The 14,632-nt window shown below is 41.9% G+C and overlaps 2 protein-coding genes across 2 annotated transcripts in view; both read right to left on the reverse strand.

Moving 5' to 3' along the window:
• Positions 1 to 7,666, reverse strand: part of LOC311296872 (uncharacterized protein) — a 37,322-nt gene extending 29,656 nt beyond the window's left edge. The window contains exons 1-2 of the mRNA XM_084418856.1: positions 7,263 to 7,666; positions 4,609 to 5,061 (exon numbers count right to left, since the gene is read on the reverse strand). Coding sequence (XP_084274982.1) covers positions 4,609 to 5,061; positions 7,263 to 7,609 — 800 coding nt within the window. The 5' untranslated portion in view covers positions 7,610 to 7,666. The remainder of the gene's footprint in view (positions 1 to 4,608; positions 5,062 to 7,262) is intronic.
• An 84-nt stretch (positions 7,667 to 7,750) lies between these two features.
• LOC311297108 (uncharacterized protein) lies at positions 7,751 to 14,130 on the reverse strand. Its single transcript, XM_084419229.1, has 2 exons — positions 13,657 to 14,130; positions 7,751 to 8,354 (listed from the first exon to the last, which is right to left on the reverse strand). The coding sequence occupies exons 1-2, from the start codon at positions 13,887 to 13,889 to the stop codon at positions 7,943 to 7,945; spliced, it is 645 nt and encodes a 214-aa protein (XP_084275355.1). The 5' UTR covers positions 13,890 to 14,130; the 3' UTR covers positions 7,751 to 7,942.
• Between the last annotated feature and the right edge of the window lie 502 nt (positions 14,131 to 14,632).

Raw genomic sequence — 14,632 nt, forward strand, 5'->3', positions numbered from 1 at the left:
AAACAGAGTGCTTGCAAAGCGACAGTTCAGAATGCTCACGACCAGAAAAATCCTCCCGCAGATTCGCCGAGGAGATTGGTTTGTGTCAATAGATCTGAAAGACGCGGATTTTCAAATACAGATAGCGTCACGTCACAGGCGATATTTGAGATTCGCCTTCGAGGGCCAGGCATATCAGTGCTCAGTCCTACCGTTCGGCTTGTCCCTAGCACCCCGTACATTTACGATGTGCATGGACGCAGCGCTCGCACCCCTCAGACTACAGGGCATGCGAGTATTGAACTACTTGGACAATTGGCTGATTCTAGCTCAATCTCACTCGGTGCTCATAGAGCACAGGACCATTTTGCTCGATCACCTCGAGAATCTAGGTCTCAGAGTCAATTGGGCGAAGAGTTCCCTGTCCCCCAGACAGATAATATCTTTTCTGGGCACAGAACTGGACTCGCTGTCTATGATAGCGCGACTGTCACCACAGCGCGTACTAGACATTCAGCGCGCAGCGAGCTCTTTCCGCTGCGGCGCATCTGTCCCGCTCAGGAAATTTCAGAGGATCGTCTCATGGCCTCAGCATCATCAGTACTTCAGCTGGGCTTGCTTCGCATGCGCCTGCTACAGTTCTGGCTGAAAGCGTGAGTACCGCGCCAAGCGTGGGCTTCCGGTCTGCTTCGTCTCAAGGTCAATCAGAAATGCATCGCAGCTCTGAAACCTTGGAAAGCAAACGATTGGTACCAATCAGGTGTAAGCCTGGGGACTTCCTCGAGTGTGAAGGTAGTGTCTACGGACGCATCCACCTCGGGATGGGGAGCGCTGCTCGAGGGCAGACCGTTCTTCGGCCAATGGTCAGAACGGGAGAAGCTTCTACGTATAAACTGCCTCGAAATGTTGGCAGTGGAGAACGCGCTGACGCGTTTTTGTCCCCAAATACTAGGACACCACGTCTTGGTCCGCTCGGACAACATGTCTGTGGTGTCCTACATAAATCGCCAGGGCGGCCTCAGGTCCCGAAACCTGCACAGGCTGACAGAACACCTCCTGGTGTGGGCTCAGCGCAACCTGCTCTCGCTGAGAGCAGCGCATGTGCCAGGGCTCCTAAACGTAGGACCGGACAGATTGTCCAGGAACAATGTTCCAACAGGCGAGTGGTCTCTACACCCACAGACAGTCCAGCTGCTGTGGAAGAAATTCGGCAGAGCGGAAGTAGACCTGTTCGCGTCTCAAGAAAACGCTCATTGTCTGGAATTTTTCTCCAAGAGCAGGGACGCGCTGGCTCATGTATGGCCCCGCCACCCGCTCTATGCCTTTCCTCCCGTCTCTCTCCTGCCTCAGGTGATAGAACGGATCAGGGAAGAAGGATGCTCAGTGCTACTCGTAGCGCCGTTCTGGAAAAACCAACCCTGGTTCCCAGTTCTGATACAGCTAGCGAGCACTGCCCCATGGCCAGTGCCAGTGAGGAGGGACCTCCTCTCTCAGGCCAAGGGCTCGATTTGGCATCCGCGCCCAGAGCTGTGGTCCCTTCATGTTTGGGCCATCAACGGGTACCCGCTGACCTCTGGTCAGTGTTCTCCAGCTGGTGTACAGCTCGTGGCGTGTCGCCCCCAGACTGTGGGGTGATGGAGGTTCTCTCCTTCCTACAAGAGCTGCTGGATAAGGGCAGGACCCCTTCCACGCTCAAAGTGTATGTGGCGGCCATAGCAGCGTTCTCGGGAACAACGCTTGGTCAGTCAATAGGAAGGAACGATTTAGTCATCCGCTTCCTTAGAGGAGCTAAGAGACTGAATCCTCCCAGACCTCCCTCAGTCCCTGTATGGGACCTTTCTACGGTGCTGGAAGCCGTGAAAGGTGACCCATTCTAGCCTTTACAGACGATTGATCTTAAACACCTGTCTTTCAAGACAGTGTTTCTTCTGGCTCTCGCTTCAGTGAAGCGCATAGGGGACTCTCAGTAAGCGCGACGTGCATGGAGCTTTGGCCTAATGACTCAAGAGTTATACTCAAACCTAAGCAAGGTTATGTTCCAAAATCCCTCAACACACCGTTTAGGGCGCAGGTCATTTCCCTGTCAACCCTACCGGTCTCTGACGAGGAAGGAGACGCGAGCTTCCTTTGCCCAGTCAGGGCATTAAGAGCTTATGGGTCTCGCTCATCTGTCTTCAGGCAGACGGAGCAGCTCTTTGTTTCGTTCAGCGGACGTTCCAAGGGACTAGCCGCGTCGAAACAGAGCCTATCCAGATGGATAGTTGACGCCATTGCGCTGGCGTACACTTCCAAGGGTATGCAGTGCCCGTTGGGCGTCAGAGCGCACTCCACGAGAAGCATGGCTTCATCGTGGGCCTGGTCAAGTGGGATTGCCTTGCAAGATATATGTATGGCGGCAGGCTGGGCCTCCCCGTCTACATTTATAAGGTTTTATAACCTAGAGGTTCCCGCCTTACAGGCCAGGCTGTTGTCGGTCTGAATATACCAGTACTGTCTGTTCTGATGCTATCGGTTCAGAATACTGTGTCTGCTGAGCACTGCTCACTGATCGACCACGAAATGCTATGGGCAATGAATAAGACCCACAATTTTTCCATCAGTTCAGGCCGTGCTCCGCCCTGTCTGTATGATGTAATTTGCGTCTGAGGGACGCTGCTATATGTGGAAGAGCGCGGCTCTGCCCCTCCCTCTTCCCGGACTCCCTGTGAGTTCCCCTGGTGATTATGCACTATATGAACCCGGGCTTTCGCCCTTGGGTCTTTGGTGTCAGATCCCAGCACGCACGGCGTTTTACATTGGGTCCCCTAGCGTAAGATACTTCCGCAGTACGAGAGACCTCTCGTAAGAGAACGTACTCGGTTACTAACGTAACCTCGGTTCTCTCTAGAAGAGGGAACGAGTACTGCGTATCTTGCCGTGCATGCACACGCTCTGGTTAGCTTCGGCGATGAAAAACCAGATATCAGCTGCCCGCGAGCGGATTTATAGGCCTAAGCCACGCCCGTTTCGGCGGGACGTGACGCAGTGGGCGCAAAGCACCCTCATTGGGTCTGACGTCACGCTAGGCCTCGCTCGATAGGCTGCTGCAGTAACCGAGTACGTTTTCTTTTAAAAACAGTTTTCAGTCGGGGGACATTTTACAAATCTCGCAAAATGAGGAGAATGTGGAGGATGAAGAGGCTGCAAGTACTATTAATGTGGATAGATGCCGTAATGGAAACGGTACAGAGAAACGTATGGGTCCGAGAATGTTGCCAGCTGTGGTGGGAAAAATGCGCGTTCTTTACAGAAAATGAATGGTTCTGCAACTTTCGGGTGCGAAGGCAAACATTTCAGTATATTTGCGATGTACTTCGCACTCGACTGAATGCAGACACGATGGCTGGATTGCGTTTACATTACACTGAGATCCGATCACAATGCGTCCTCGACTACCTCCGAACCTGGACACGCTGATCGGAAAACATTCCTTTCAGAAGCGCGTTTACACTTGTCTTTTCAATGTGTATGTGGACAACATCCGGATACAGGTCGCATGTCCAAGTGAAAACGCAGCCTAAGAGGGATCATACAAAATGAATGCTATTTTTATTTAGTGCTGTCCTGAATAAGATATTTTACATTAAAGATGTTTACATATAGTCCATGTGGTGATATGTGTACACAGAAGATTGTGATTGACTGTTTGCTCCAGGGTTGCTGGGCAACAGGGGCGGAGCTAAAGAGTCACAGAGACGACAGTGAGTTTGTTCTGCTGCTGCGTATGTTGAATAAAACTAAGAGACTGTCAATTCACCACATTGTCCGCTCAATATATCATGACAGTCCACAAGATTCAAAAATTGCTGAATTTATAAAAATGACCCTGTTCAAAAGTTTATGTACCCTTAATTCTTAATACTGTGTGTTGTTACCTGGATGGTCCACGACTGTTTTTTTGTTTTGTGATGGTTGTTGTTGAGTCCCTTGTTTGTCCTGAGCAGTTAAACTGCACAATGCTCTTCCGAAAAATCCTACAGGTCCCGCAAATTCTTCAGTTTTCCCGCATCTTTTGCATATTTGAACCCTTTCCAGCAGTGACTGTATGATTTTGATATCCATCTTTTCACACTGAGGACAATTGAGGGACTCAAACACAACTAAAACAAATATATATTTAAACAAAATAAGAAAAATTTGGACATCTTCATCCTGTTCAAAAGTGTTCACCCCTGGCTCTAAATGCATCATGTTTCCATCTGAAGCATCAGTGAATGTTTAAACCTTTTTTAATAGTAGTGTTTGAGTTCCTCAATTGTCCTCAGTGTGAAAAGATGGATCTCAAAGTCATACAGTCACTGCTGGAAAGGGTTCAAATATGCAAAAGATGCTGGCTTGTGGACTATATGTAAACATCTTTACGTAAAATATCTTATTCAGGACAACACTAAATAAATTACATGCTTTTTGTATAATCCCTCTTATTTTGGTAAAATTATTCACATTTTCGCAGATTCTGAAAGGGGTTCACAAAACATTCATGCAGCACTGTATATCGTCTACCCAACATATACATTACATTCATTAATTTTATTGTGAGCACTGAATACAATTATCAAGCATGGTTGGTCTGTTCCCCATGACTCTCACCTGAGCTGTGAGATGTAGGGCAGACACTGGAGGAATCCCCTCACTTCACTCTCTTCATCTGTACAGTCTCTCAGCTCTACTGGTTTCTTCTCTGTTTGGAGTTTCAGCACTTCTAGGAGGATGGAGCTCTTTCTCTCTGAGAGCTTTATTATCCAGACTGCAGGAGCTGACTGATAAACTGGCTGTAATGCTGGAAGGACATTCCTGCCTGTTTGAGTCTCATAGTCCTTCACATGTGAACACAGATCCAGCAGGAAATCACACTGATGAATCTCATACTCAGTATCTTCATAATAATTCTCATCACAGGGGAAAGATGTGTAGCTGCACACAGATGTTAATAGTTCAGTGTAATTTTCTTCTGTATTTGCATCAAACTCTGATGCTGAAACAAACAGATTCAGCAGAAACTTTACAGCAGCTTTGATATCCATGTGTATAATGTCACAAAATCTGTGGAGACACACACATAATTATCACTTTATTGTCCAGTGTAGGAGAATATAAAATATTGAATAAAAGTGAAAATATAATCCTAAATTGAATTTAGTAAAATAAGTATTTCTGTATAGCTTCTATCTTTTGGAATCTAAATCCTATTAAAATTTTGAGTAATTTAATTTCATCAAACCTTTCATTTCAAGTACATGTAATTGGCACATATTGAGTTGATATGAAGATAAACCTGCATCAGACAGTTTCTACACAGTTTGTTTTCTGATTTGACAGTAAACACTTAATCTAGAGCTCCATTAAAGTCAAGTGCTGTTTTGTCCTGTATTACATCACATCAGTAATCTTACACACACACACACACACACACACACAAATGAACTGGTAAGACTGCATCAGAGCAGATTTTAAGAATATGCGAATTGTGAAATAAAATCAATAAATCATAAACCAAAAAAACCCAAAAGACTCCCATTCTCTCTCTTACACATACACACACACGCACACACACACACACAATCAAAGCCAATCAAAGTGTTTGTTTATATTTATATAGGGAGCTATAGGTGGTAACACCATGACATCACATGTTTTTGTTTTTTAACGCGTCCAGGTGACACTACGTATTCTCACTTTAAAAGTGTATTTTAAAGGCTTTCATAATATTGCATTTATTAAAAAAAATAAAATAAAAATTATTATATTCATTTTAATGGAAAAAATAGCTCATAAAATTTTATAAAAATTGCATTGTATCATAAAATCCTCTCAAAATTCTAAATAATAATCAAAAATTATTACTGAACAAAAAATATTACACTGATTTAAAAAAATTTTTTTTTACATTTTAAAGCTTTGGTCACTTTTGACCATGAAGGGGACAGTGTGACCCCAAAATGAAGAGGCTCAGATCCTGTGAATATTTGATAATGTATTGTGTGATGTATATTTACTATGCAGAAACCCACTGTAACTCGATTATAACCACATATATAAACATACTGTGAGCTGCATGAAGCTGATACAATAGAAATACATGAACAAAATCAATCTCTACAGAGACTGACTGAACAAGAGTGAGAGAAGGATTTGAACAACAGATTTACTTACAACACGACTGCCAGCGGCAGATGCAGAAACAGAGACGCTTAGTTAAAACTGTGTCATGAGAACAGTGTTGGGCTCGTTACTCAAAACATTTATAATTTACTCATTACTAGTTACTCCTTTCAAAAATATTATTATTACTTTACTTATTACTCTCGGCCAACAGTAATTAATTACACTAGTTACAACACTTTTCCATTACACCTCCAAAAAATTGGTAATTGCATAATTTTTGCAGCTTGTGAATCCATGAAAGTTTCAAATAAACGAAGAGTACAACTGTCTCAAACTGATGACAAGCCATGATTTTATTAAATAACTTCTGTTATTTAATAAAGCAGCAACATAGAAAAATGAACACAAAGGCTGTATTTCCAGCCGCTATATGATCTGAGCTTCTCCATCTTCAGACAAAGCCAGCTTGCTGTGTTGGTGAAGTCATGAGCGCACACACACAACAACGATTATGAAAATTGATAGGGATGATTGGATTTTTGAATTTCAAATCATTACCAATTGTGACAAAAAAATAAATGTTATTAGTTACACTAGTTACCAGAGAAAGTAATATTGCTGTAACGCAGGGGTGGGGAACGTTGGTCCTGGAGGGCCACTCTCCTGCAGAGTTTAGTTCCAACCCTAATCAAACACACCTGAACAAGCTAATCAATGTCTTCAGGATCACTAAAGGCTACAATCAGGTGAGTTTTTTTCAGGGTTGGAGCTAAACTCTGCAGGACAATGGCCCTCCTGGACCAACGTTCCCCACCCCTGCTGTAATGCATCACTAGTAACTAGTTACTGCCCAACACTGCACAAGAACTAGTCTGAACAACTAGCAGTTAGTTAGGGCTAATCAGACTTACTTTTCAGACTCAAATTACACCAATATACCTCTTTATGATCAGTCTTGAATAAAATAATTAGATGACTAACTTGTAAGACTAGTCTAAGACGTTTAACTTTATGCAACTTAGTGTTTTCAATTCTGGTTCACATATATATTGTCTTCCTAACATACACTGTACATTAAATTCATGAGCACTGAATACAATAATCAAGCATGGTTGGTCTGTTCCCCATGAGAGTCTCACCTGAGCTGTGAGATGTAGGGCAGACACTGGAGGAATCCCCTCACTTCACTCTCTTCATCTGTCCAGTCTATCAGCTCTACTGGTTTCTTCTCTGTTTGGAGTTTCAGCACTTCTAGGAGGATGGAGCTCTTTCTCTCTGAGAGCTTTATTCTCCAGACTGCAGGAGCTGACTGAAAAATTACCTGTAATGTTGGAAGGACACTCCTGCCTGTTTGACTCTCATAGACTTTCATATGCAAATAAAGATCCAACAGGAAATCACAATTTCCATAGGATATGTAAGAGTATAATGTATCCATAGATGTCTTTGTGATTTCATTCTTTAAAACAGGCACTTGCAGACACATATCAAGTACCGTTAATTTCAATCTCCAGTCAGTTACTTTCAAGTATTCATTCTGAGGTAACCTACAAAAACAGTGAAAGTTTGTGTTACATGTGAGAGCTAGAATGAATACATGTTTAAAAAAAGACCAGCAACACCAGCATGAAAATGGGGATTCTGTGCTTATACAGAATGACAATTGAACTTGAAAATTGAAATGTGCTGGACTGATTAAAAACAACATAAATGTATTAAAATATATTAATCTAAATTAACATTATTTATTAATGCATACAAATTACAACATTAAAATAAACTGAATCAAACTATGAGTGTAATTTTTCCCATGAGACTCTCACCTGAGCTGTGAGATGTAGGGCAGACACTGGAGGAATCCCCTCACTTCACTCTCTTCATCTGTCCAGTCTATCAGCTCTACTGGTTTCTTCTCTGTTTGGAGTTTCAGCACTTCTAGGAGGATGGAGCTCTTTCTCTCTGAGAGCTTTATTATCCAGACTGCAGGAGCTGACTGATAAACTGGCTGTAATGCTGGAAGGACACTCCTGCCTGTTTGAGTCTCATAGTCCTTCACATGTGACCACAGATCCAGCAGGAAATCACATCTCTCATATTTCACAGATGACAGCAGTTTCTTCACAGTTTCTTCTGTTGTCTCTTTCTGGTGAACAGCAGCTTGCAGACACAAATCCAGTATTAATCTCTTTCTTTTCTCCCATGATTCAGATGATTTATTCTGTCCAACAAATCTAAAGAAAGAATGAACAAGATTCAGTTAGAGATGACAAAGGAGACAAATAAAGATTCTTGAAATTAATAAAACAGTTTGTCAGATAATACCTAAGGTCAGTGTAACTGAACAGTGAAAAGTGATGAACAGATGTTTTAATAATTATCTTTAGGTTTCAGTTTTGCTCTGAGTTGGAATTGCATTTTTTTGTAGCAAAATATCAAATGATTATTGGCAAATGGAGCCACACTAGTTGAAATCAATAACATTTGTTCAAACAAAAAAATATTGCATAACTGCAAATATACTGTGAAACATAATGAAACAAATACAGTAATTTAAATAATTTCCCGAAACCACAAGTTCTACATTATTAATTTAATTAACAGATTCAGTTGCTGTTACTGTAAATCTCTGTCAGACAGATGGTTGCTCCACCATTACTGATGCATTAGTAAACACTTTCGCTGCATTTACACTGTCAACCAATTCCATTTATTCCCCAGATATCTAGAAACAGAAATATATTCACGTATCAGCTGTGAGTCTCGCTGTGTGGAAGAAAACATTATAAACTCAGGAACACAGAACCGCTGATCACAAACAGATGTGTTGCCAGATCCAGTTGTTAGTCGCCACAACACAAGACCAACACGTTTCAGAAGAGGTATTGCCTAGCTGAGACTTCTTGTCTAAATCATACATCCCTAGTTACCAAAGTTGATATTAGTAGGGCCACATTTTTCCCTTTTCTCTGGTGAATAAGCCACAGTATTATGTTTGTTGACCAATAAAGCATTTATGGAATGAGGAATCACATTTTCTTTGATCTTATGACATATAGGGCCCTATTTTAACGATCTGAAACGCAAGTAACTTTGTGGGCGGGTCTTGGGCGCTGTTGCTATTATACCGGCGGGATAAATGACTCTTGCGCCCGACGCAAATCTAAAATGGGTTTGTCTGAAGTAGCTTCATTATTCATAGGTGTGGTTTGGGCGTAACATGAAATAAACCAATCAGAGCATCATCTCACATTCCCTTTAAGAGCAGGCGCACTTGTTCCATGGCAGATTGCTATTATAACGGCGGATTTGCCAGGCACGGTTCACAGCCGAGGAGACAGACGTTCCCATCAGGGCCGTAAAACACAGAGAAGTGACATTGTATGGGGATGGGAGAAACCCACCCAAATTAACTTCGGTTAAACAGGCGTATGATAATTTGGGTAAATGTGTAAGCTAGATTTATGCTTTTATAATAAACGATCTATCTATCTATCTATTGTAATAATGTATGATTTGCAAAAATGAAAACTGCTGCTTCTGTGTAGATGAGAGAATCAAATTGCATGAGCGTTGTGCACACGCTACATTGATTATGGCCAAGCATGCGCCCTTAAAATAGCATTTGAATAACATGTGCAACGCGCCACTGACTTTAGACTATGTTTTTCCTGGTCAGTGGCGGAATTGTTTTCTAAACCTGCAAAACAGCATCAGGGACGTTTGTGCCGGAACACGCCGCCTCTTTGCGCTGAACCGCCCCGGGAAGCGCAAATGTATTTCCTAGTTTACCGATGTGCGTCTGTGGAGGGAAAGGTCCGCTGTGCGCGGGTGCAAAATAGGAATGATACCGGTATATGCGTCGGTGTACAAAGTCAATTGCGCTGGGTGCAAGAAAGATGTCATTGTACAATGAAAAAAACTTTTCAGACCTCCCAAAAATTGGCATAAGTTGAAATCAAGCTGCTAAATGACTTGTTTTGAACTTCCTCCACATTGTGACATTAGACTTTGGTATATATTTTCATCTGACCAACTCCACAATAACACATCAACGCCTACTTTACTATTTAATTTTGATAAACTGTCCAGCAGTGGAGAACAATGACATGACAAGAAAGAGAGAGCTGGTCACCCAAGACTATAGAGGTGCTCATGTTAACAGGCACCTGAAGCTCACTGAAATGAAATGAAACTCCTCCCCCTGCTGAGGTCTAGTGAATATGATAGTATCGTTATCTCTGACCATAGCCCAGTAACAATGGTGCTAGCTAGTAGATTGGAGTCTGTTATGCATACAGTGATAAATCCAGATCAGACTGGTTTTATTACTGGGCGGAAGCTTTTTGGCAACATACGAAGGCTTTTTAATATTCTTTATTCCCCGGAAACTCCACCTACAGCAGAGGTTTTGCTCTCCCTCGATGCTCACAAAGAATTTGACCGGATTGAGTATGAGTATCTTTTTGCAACTCTGGGGAGGTTCGGTTTTGGACCGGCTTTTTGTTCGTGGATAAGGATCCTGTATGCTACACCGCAGGCCTCCGTCCGTACTAATAAAATAATCTCCAACTATTTTCCAATAAGTAGGGGGACTAGACAGGGCTGTCCATTGAGCCCACTTCTGTTTGATCTCGCCATTGAACTAGGGCTGCATGATTAATCGCAATAAAACCACACGCGATTTGTCAAAGGCTGCGATTATTTTATGCGCAGCTTGTCAGTGGAGTGAGGCTGATGGGTAGTAAATACTGCCCCATTTGAACGCCAGAGGGCGCTCTCATGCAAACACGATAAATATGCCCCGCCGCAGAAGTACAATAAAGGTGCATCATTCCAGGAAATCCCTATCGCTGTAGCTGAATAAACAGAGGATTGAAACGCTGTGATTAAACATGACTTATAAATACATGACTGCCTTCTGTGTAAGAAGTCACATCATCTCACAGAAGGATGCTCAACTGTCGTTATGAAGTGAGTTTGGAGTAAATGCATGTTATTAAATGTTGTCTTTTGTTGGGCAAGAGGTTCATAAATGATTCTCGTGTTTGGAAAGATGTTTGACGCGTGTTGTTTTTTCAAATGCACGTTATAAGTGACTCAAACTCACAGTGCTTTCAGATGGAGCAGCGTTTACAGAGCTGCAAATAACAAATAATCGCAGCCTTTGCGATTTCAAATCGATTTAAGTGCGATTACATGTAAATTGCGATTAATCGTGCAGCCCTACATTGAACCACTAGCGGTTGCACTTAGGAGTGCCTGAGGAGCTCATGGGTGTTGTCAGGGGGGGTCAAACTCACAAACTGTCTCTATATGCGGACGACCTGGTACTGTACCTGTCTGATCCTTGCACCTCTATTCCTAAGGCATTAGAAATGATCTCTAGCTTTGGAGAGATTTCAGGCTACAGAATCAACCTTACTAAGAGTTTGCTCTTCCCTATTAACGACCAGGCTCGACAGATGTCTTTTGAGGCATATCAACTAAAAGAAACTTGTGACACTTTTACCTATCTTGGCGTTTCAGTAACCAGCAAATACAGTGATTTATTCTAGCATAACTTTAAACCAGCCCTGGAAAGGGCCAAACAGGACCTTACCCGTTGGTCAGCGCTGCCTCTATCGCTTGCTGGCAGGGTTAATTCTGTCAACATGATAATTATGTAACAAGTTAGCTCAAAGGGGAAATATTAATAATAACTCATAATTATCAGTTATGATTAATTATTAATATTTGGGTCAGTTAATTGGATTAACTTGAGGTAGCTAAATTAATATTACAATCAATTAATCAGTTCCAACAAACTCTTTTGATTATTCATTTATTCTAAGAAAAGCATATCTTGATATCCCACAGTATCAACTTGAAGAAGCAGCAGGTCCGAAGAGAAGAGAGAGAAGGGCTAATGGAGAAGCTATTTATTGCTGGGCAAAGGTCACACCTTTCGGGGTTGGCTCAACCAATAAGAAAGGGGGAATTTCCAAGTGGAGGGCGAGGGAGTTGCTAGGACTTATGACACTATCTCAGGTGTGGTTAGACATCTGCCTTCCATTTTGTGTTCATTAATGCTCAGATAGATATAATAAACACATACTGCATTCTAAGAGAAGGTGACATGCATTAAAGTCTAAATCATTAAATGAGGATTAATTAGATAGGAGGCATGATACAGGTGGGGTTACATTGACCGCTGATTGTATAATAAAATACATACCGTAGTATATACATAATAGTGCACAAGACAGTAAATCATTCACACAGTTTCTGGGATGCATGTTCATTTATAGATGAGTTCATCTATGATTAATGCAGCAAAGTCTGTATTAGAGATGGTTTCTGTCTCCCTCATTGTCTCTGTCTTGAGCACGTGACCACATTTTTTAACAGCCACAAAACCAACTTATCTGATCGTGGTCATGGTAACTAAGACCTTCTTGCCCTCACTGGGGGATGGGACCACAGATCCCAGAGTGAAGTTTAAAGATTTTTTGGTACATATACCAAATAATTGTGTCTGATTTGTCTCAGTCGTTACAATTATGCCCAGGTTCTTATTCTTGTTTCATACAATACCTGTTTTTATCCCAAAGTCTTTTTTCAGAGAGCTAGATAAATCTATATCTACCTTTATCTGGAATAAAACCATCCCACGAAAAAGGAGGGCACATCTTGAGAAACAGAAAGAGGCGGGAGGCTTAGCACTACCAAATTTTTATATTTGTAAATACAAAATACTTATATTTATAAACTAATATACTGGGTCTCTGCGTCTTACGAGGGGGGTGGACCTGTATGGGTTGAAATGGAAAAACATTCCGCTCATCCGGTGTCCCTACCTTCTTTAGTATGTGCGCTAGAGATGCGCGGTTGGCGGTTACAGCCGCGGACTCCGCGGATCGGGCGGATGACGTGACGAAAAATTATATTTTAATTAAATTCGGACGGGTGGCGGTTGAACCAATCAAATGAAAAATATATGTATACAGAAATCAGCGGATGGCGGGCGGGTGCGGTTTTGAAAATTGGTCAAAAACGTTGGTGCGGATGGATGGCGGACGGATGATGAGTTTTGTGATGCGGTTGCGGATTAAATAATAGCCCATCCGCGCATCTCTAATGTGCGCCATTGCCACTCAGTAAGCAGCGCCTCACAAATAATCTTATTGTGAGTGGTTCACTTCGAATATGGTCCCAATTTAGGACCCACTATGGGACCCATACAGTATGTTCAAGTGCATGGACATGAAATGTAAACTTGGTTGGTTTAATTACTAATATGTTTGTGTTTTGTGTTTAATAATGTGTTTTGGCTCAATATTAGTGTAATGCAGTCAGTTCCATCTCAAGTGAATGTAAACAGTAGGAACAATTTAAGCTTACATCAATAATGCATCTGACATTGACAACAGTATTTATTAATGCACATAAATGACAAAATTAATAATAATAAACTGAATCAATAATGACATGCTGGATGATAATAAAAATAAACTGAATCTAACTATGAGTGTATTTTCCCCATGAAACTCTCACCTGAGCTGTGAGATGTAGGGCAGACACTGGAGGAATCCCCTCACTTCACTCTCTTCATCTGTCCAGTCTCTCAGCTCTACTGGTTTCTTCTCTGTTTGGAGTTTCAGCACTTCTAGGAGGATGGAGCTCTTTCTCTCTGAGAGATCTATGATCCAGACTGCAGGAGCTGACTGATAAACTGACTGTAATGCTGGAAGGACACGCCGGCCTGATTGAATTTTATAGTTCTTCATGTGTGAGTATAGATCCAGCAGAAAATCAGAGCGTTTAGTCTGACACTCCAAATAACAACTATGGCCACAGTTATTACAATCATTAATGTCACAGGGGAAAGATGTGTAGCTGCACACAGATATTAACAGCACAGTGAAACTCTCTCCTGTAGCTTCATCATGCTCGGATGCCGCAACACTCAGATTCAACAGAAACTGAACAGCAGTCTTTTGTTTCTCATCATCAAACAAACACACGTTAAATCTGTGGAAACAAAGAAATATTACTTTACCTTATTGTTCAATGCAGGATACGTTTTTTTTTTCTGGAATATAAATTGCGTTTTGTTATCATCTGTAGCATGCAATTTATATTCTAAAGCAATTTATAATCTGTATTTAATGTCAAGCATGCAAAACATGGGCAAAGCACACACAAATATGCACATACACATATCAGTTTTAGCACTGCTTAAATGCTGTCACCCAAACAGAAAACTAAAATGCAGTCAACCAAACAGAAAACTAAAATGCAGTCAACTAAACAGAAAACTAAAATGCAGTCAACTAAACAGGAAAAAGTTACACAACTCGATTATATGGCAGTTCGTTATATGGCAGTCAGTCTGTTATATGGCAGTCAGTCTGCTATATGGCAGTCAGTCTGCTATATGGCAGTTGTAATCACTGTACCGTCATGATATTATCCTAAACGTGCGCATGTGAAGGATGCTGTTTTACATGGATAGTGGGACACGAGAGAA

This window comes from Rutilus rutilus (genome assembly GCF_951802725.1).
Source record: "Rutilus rutilus genome assembly, chromosome: 9".
Classification (NCBI taxonomy): domain Eukaryota; kingdom Metazoa; phylum Chordata; class Actinopteri; order Cypriniformes; family Leuciscidae; genus Rutilus; species Rutilus rutilus.

What these genes read in the sequence shown, in the direction of transcription:
- LOC311297108 (XM_084419229.1), bottom strand. Translation starts at nt 13,889, where the DNA reads ATGAAGAACTATAAAATTCAATCAGGCCGGCGTGTCCTTCCAGCATTA. An exon ending in CCCTACATCTCACAGCTCAG is followed by an intron (nt 8,355 to 13,656) that starts GTGAGAGTTTCA and finishes TTCTTTCTTTAG; the next exon opens with ATTTGTTGGACAGAATAAAT.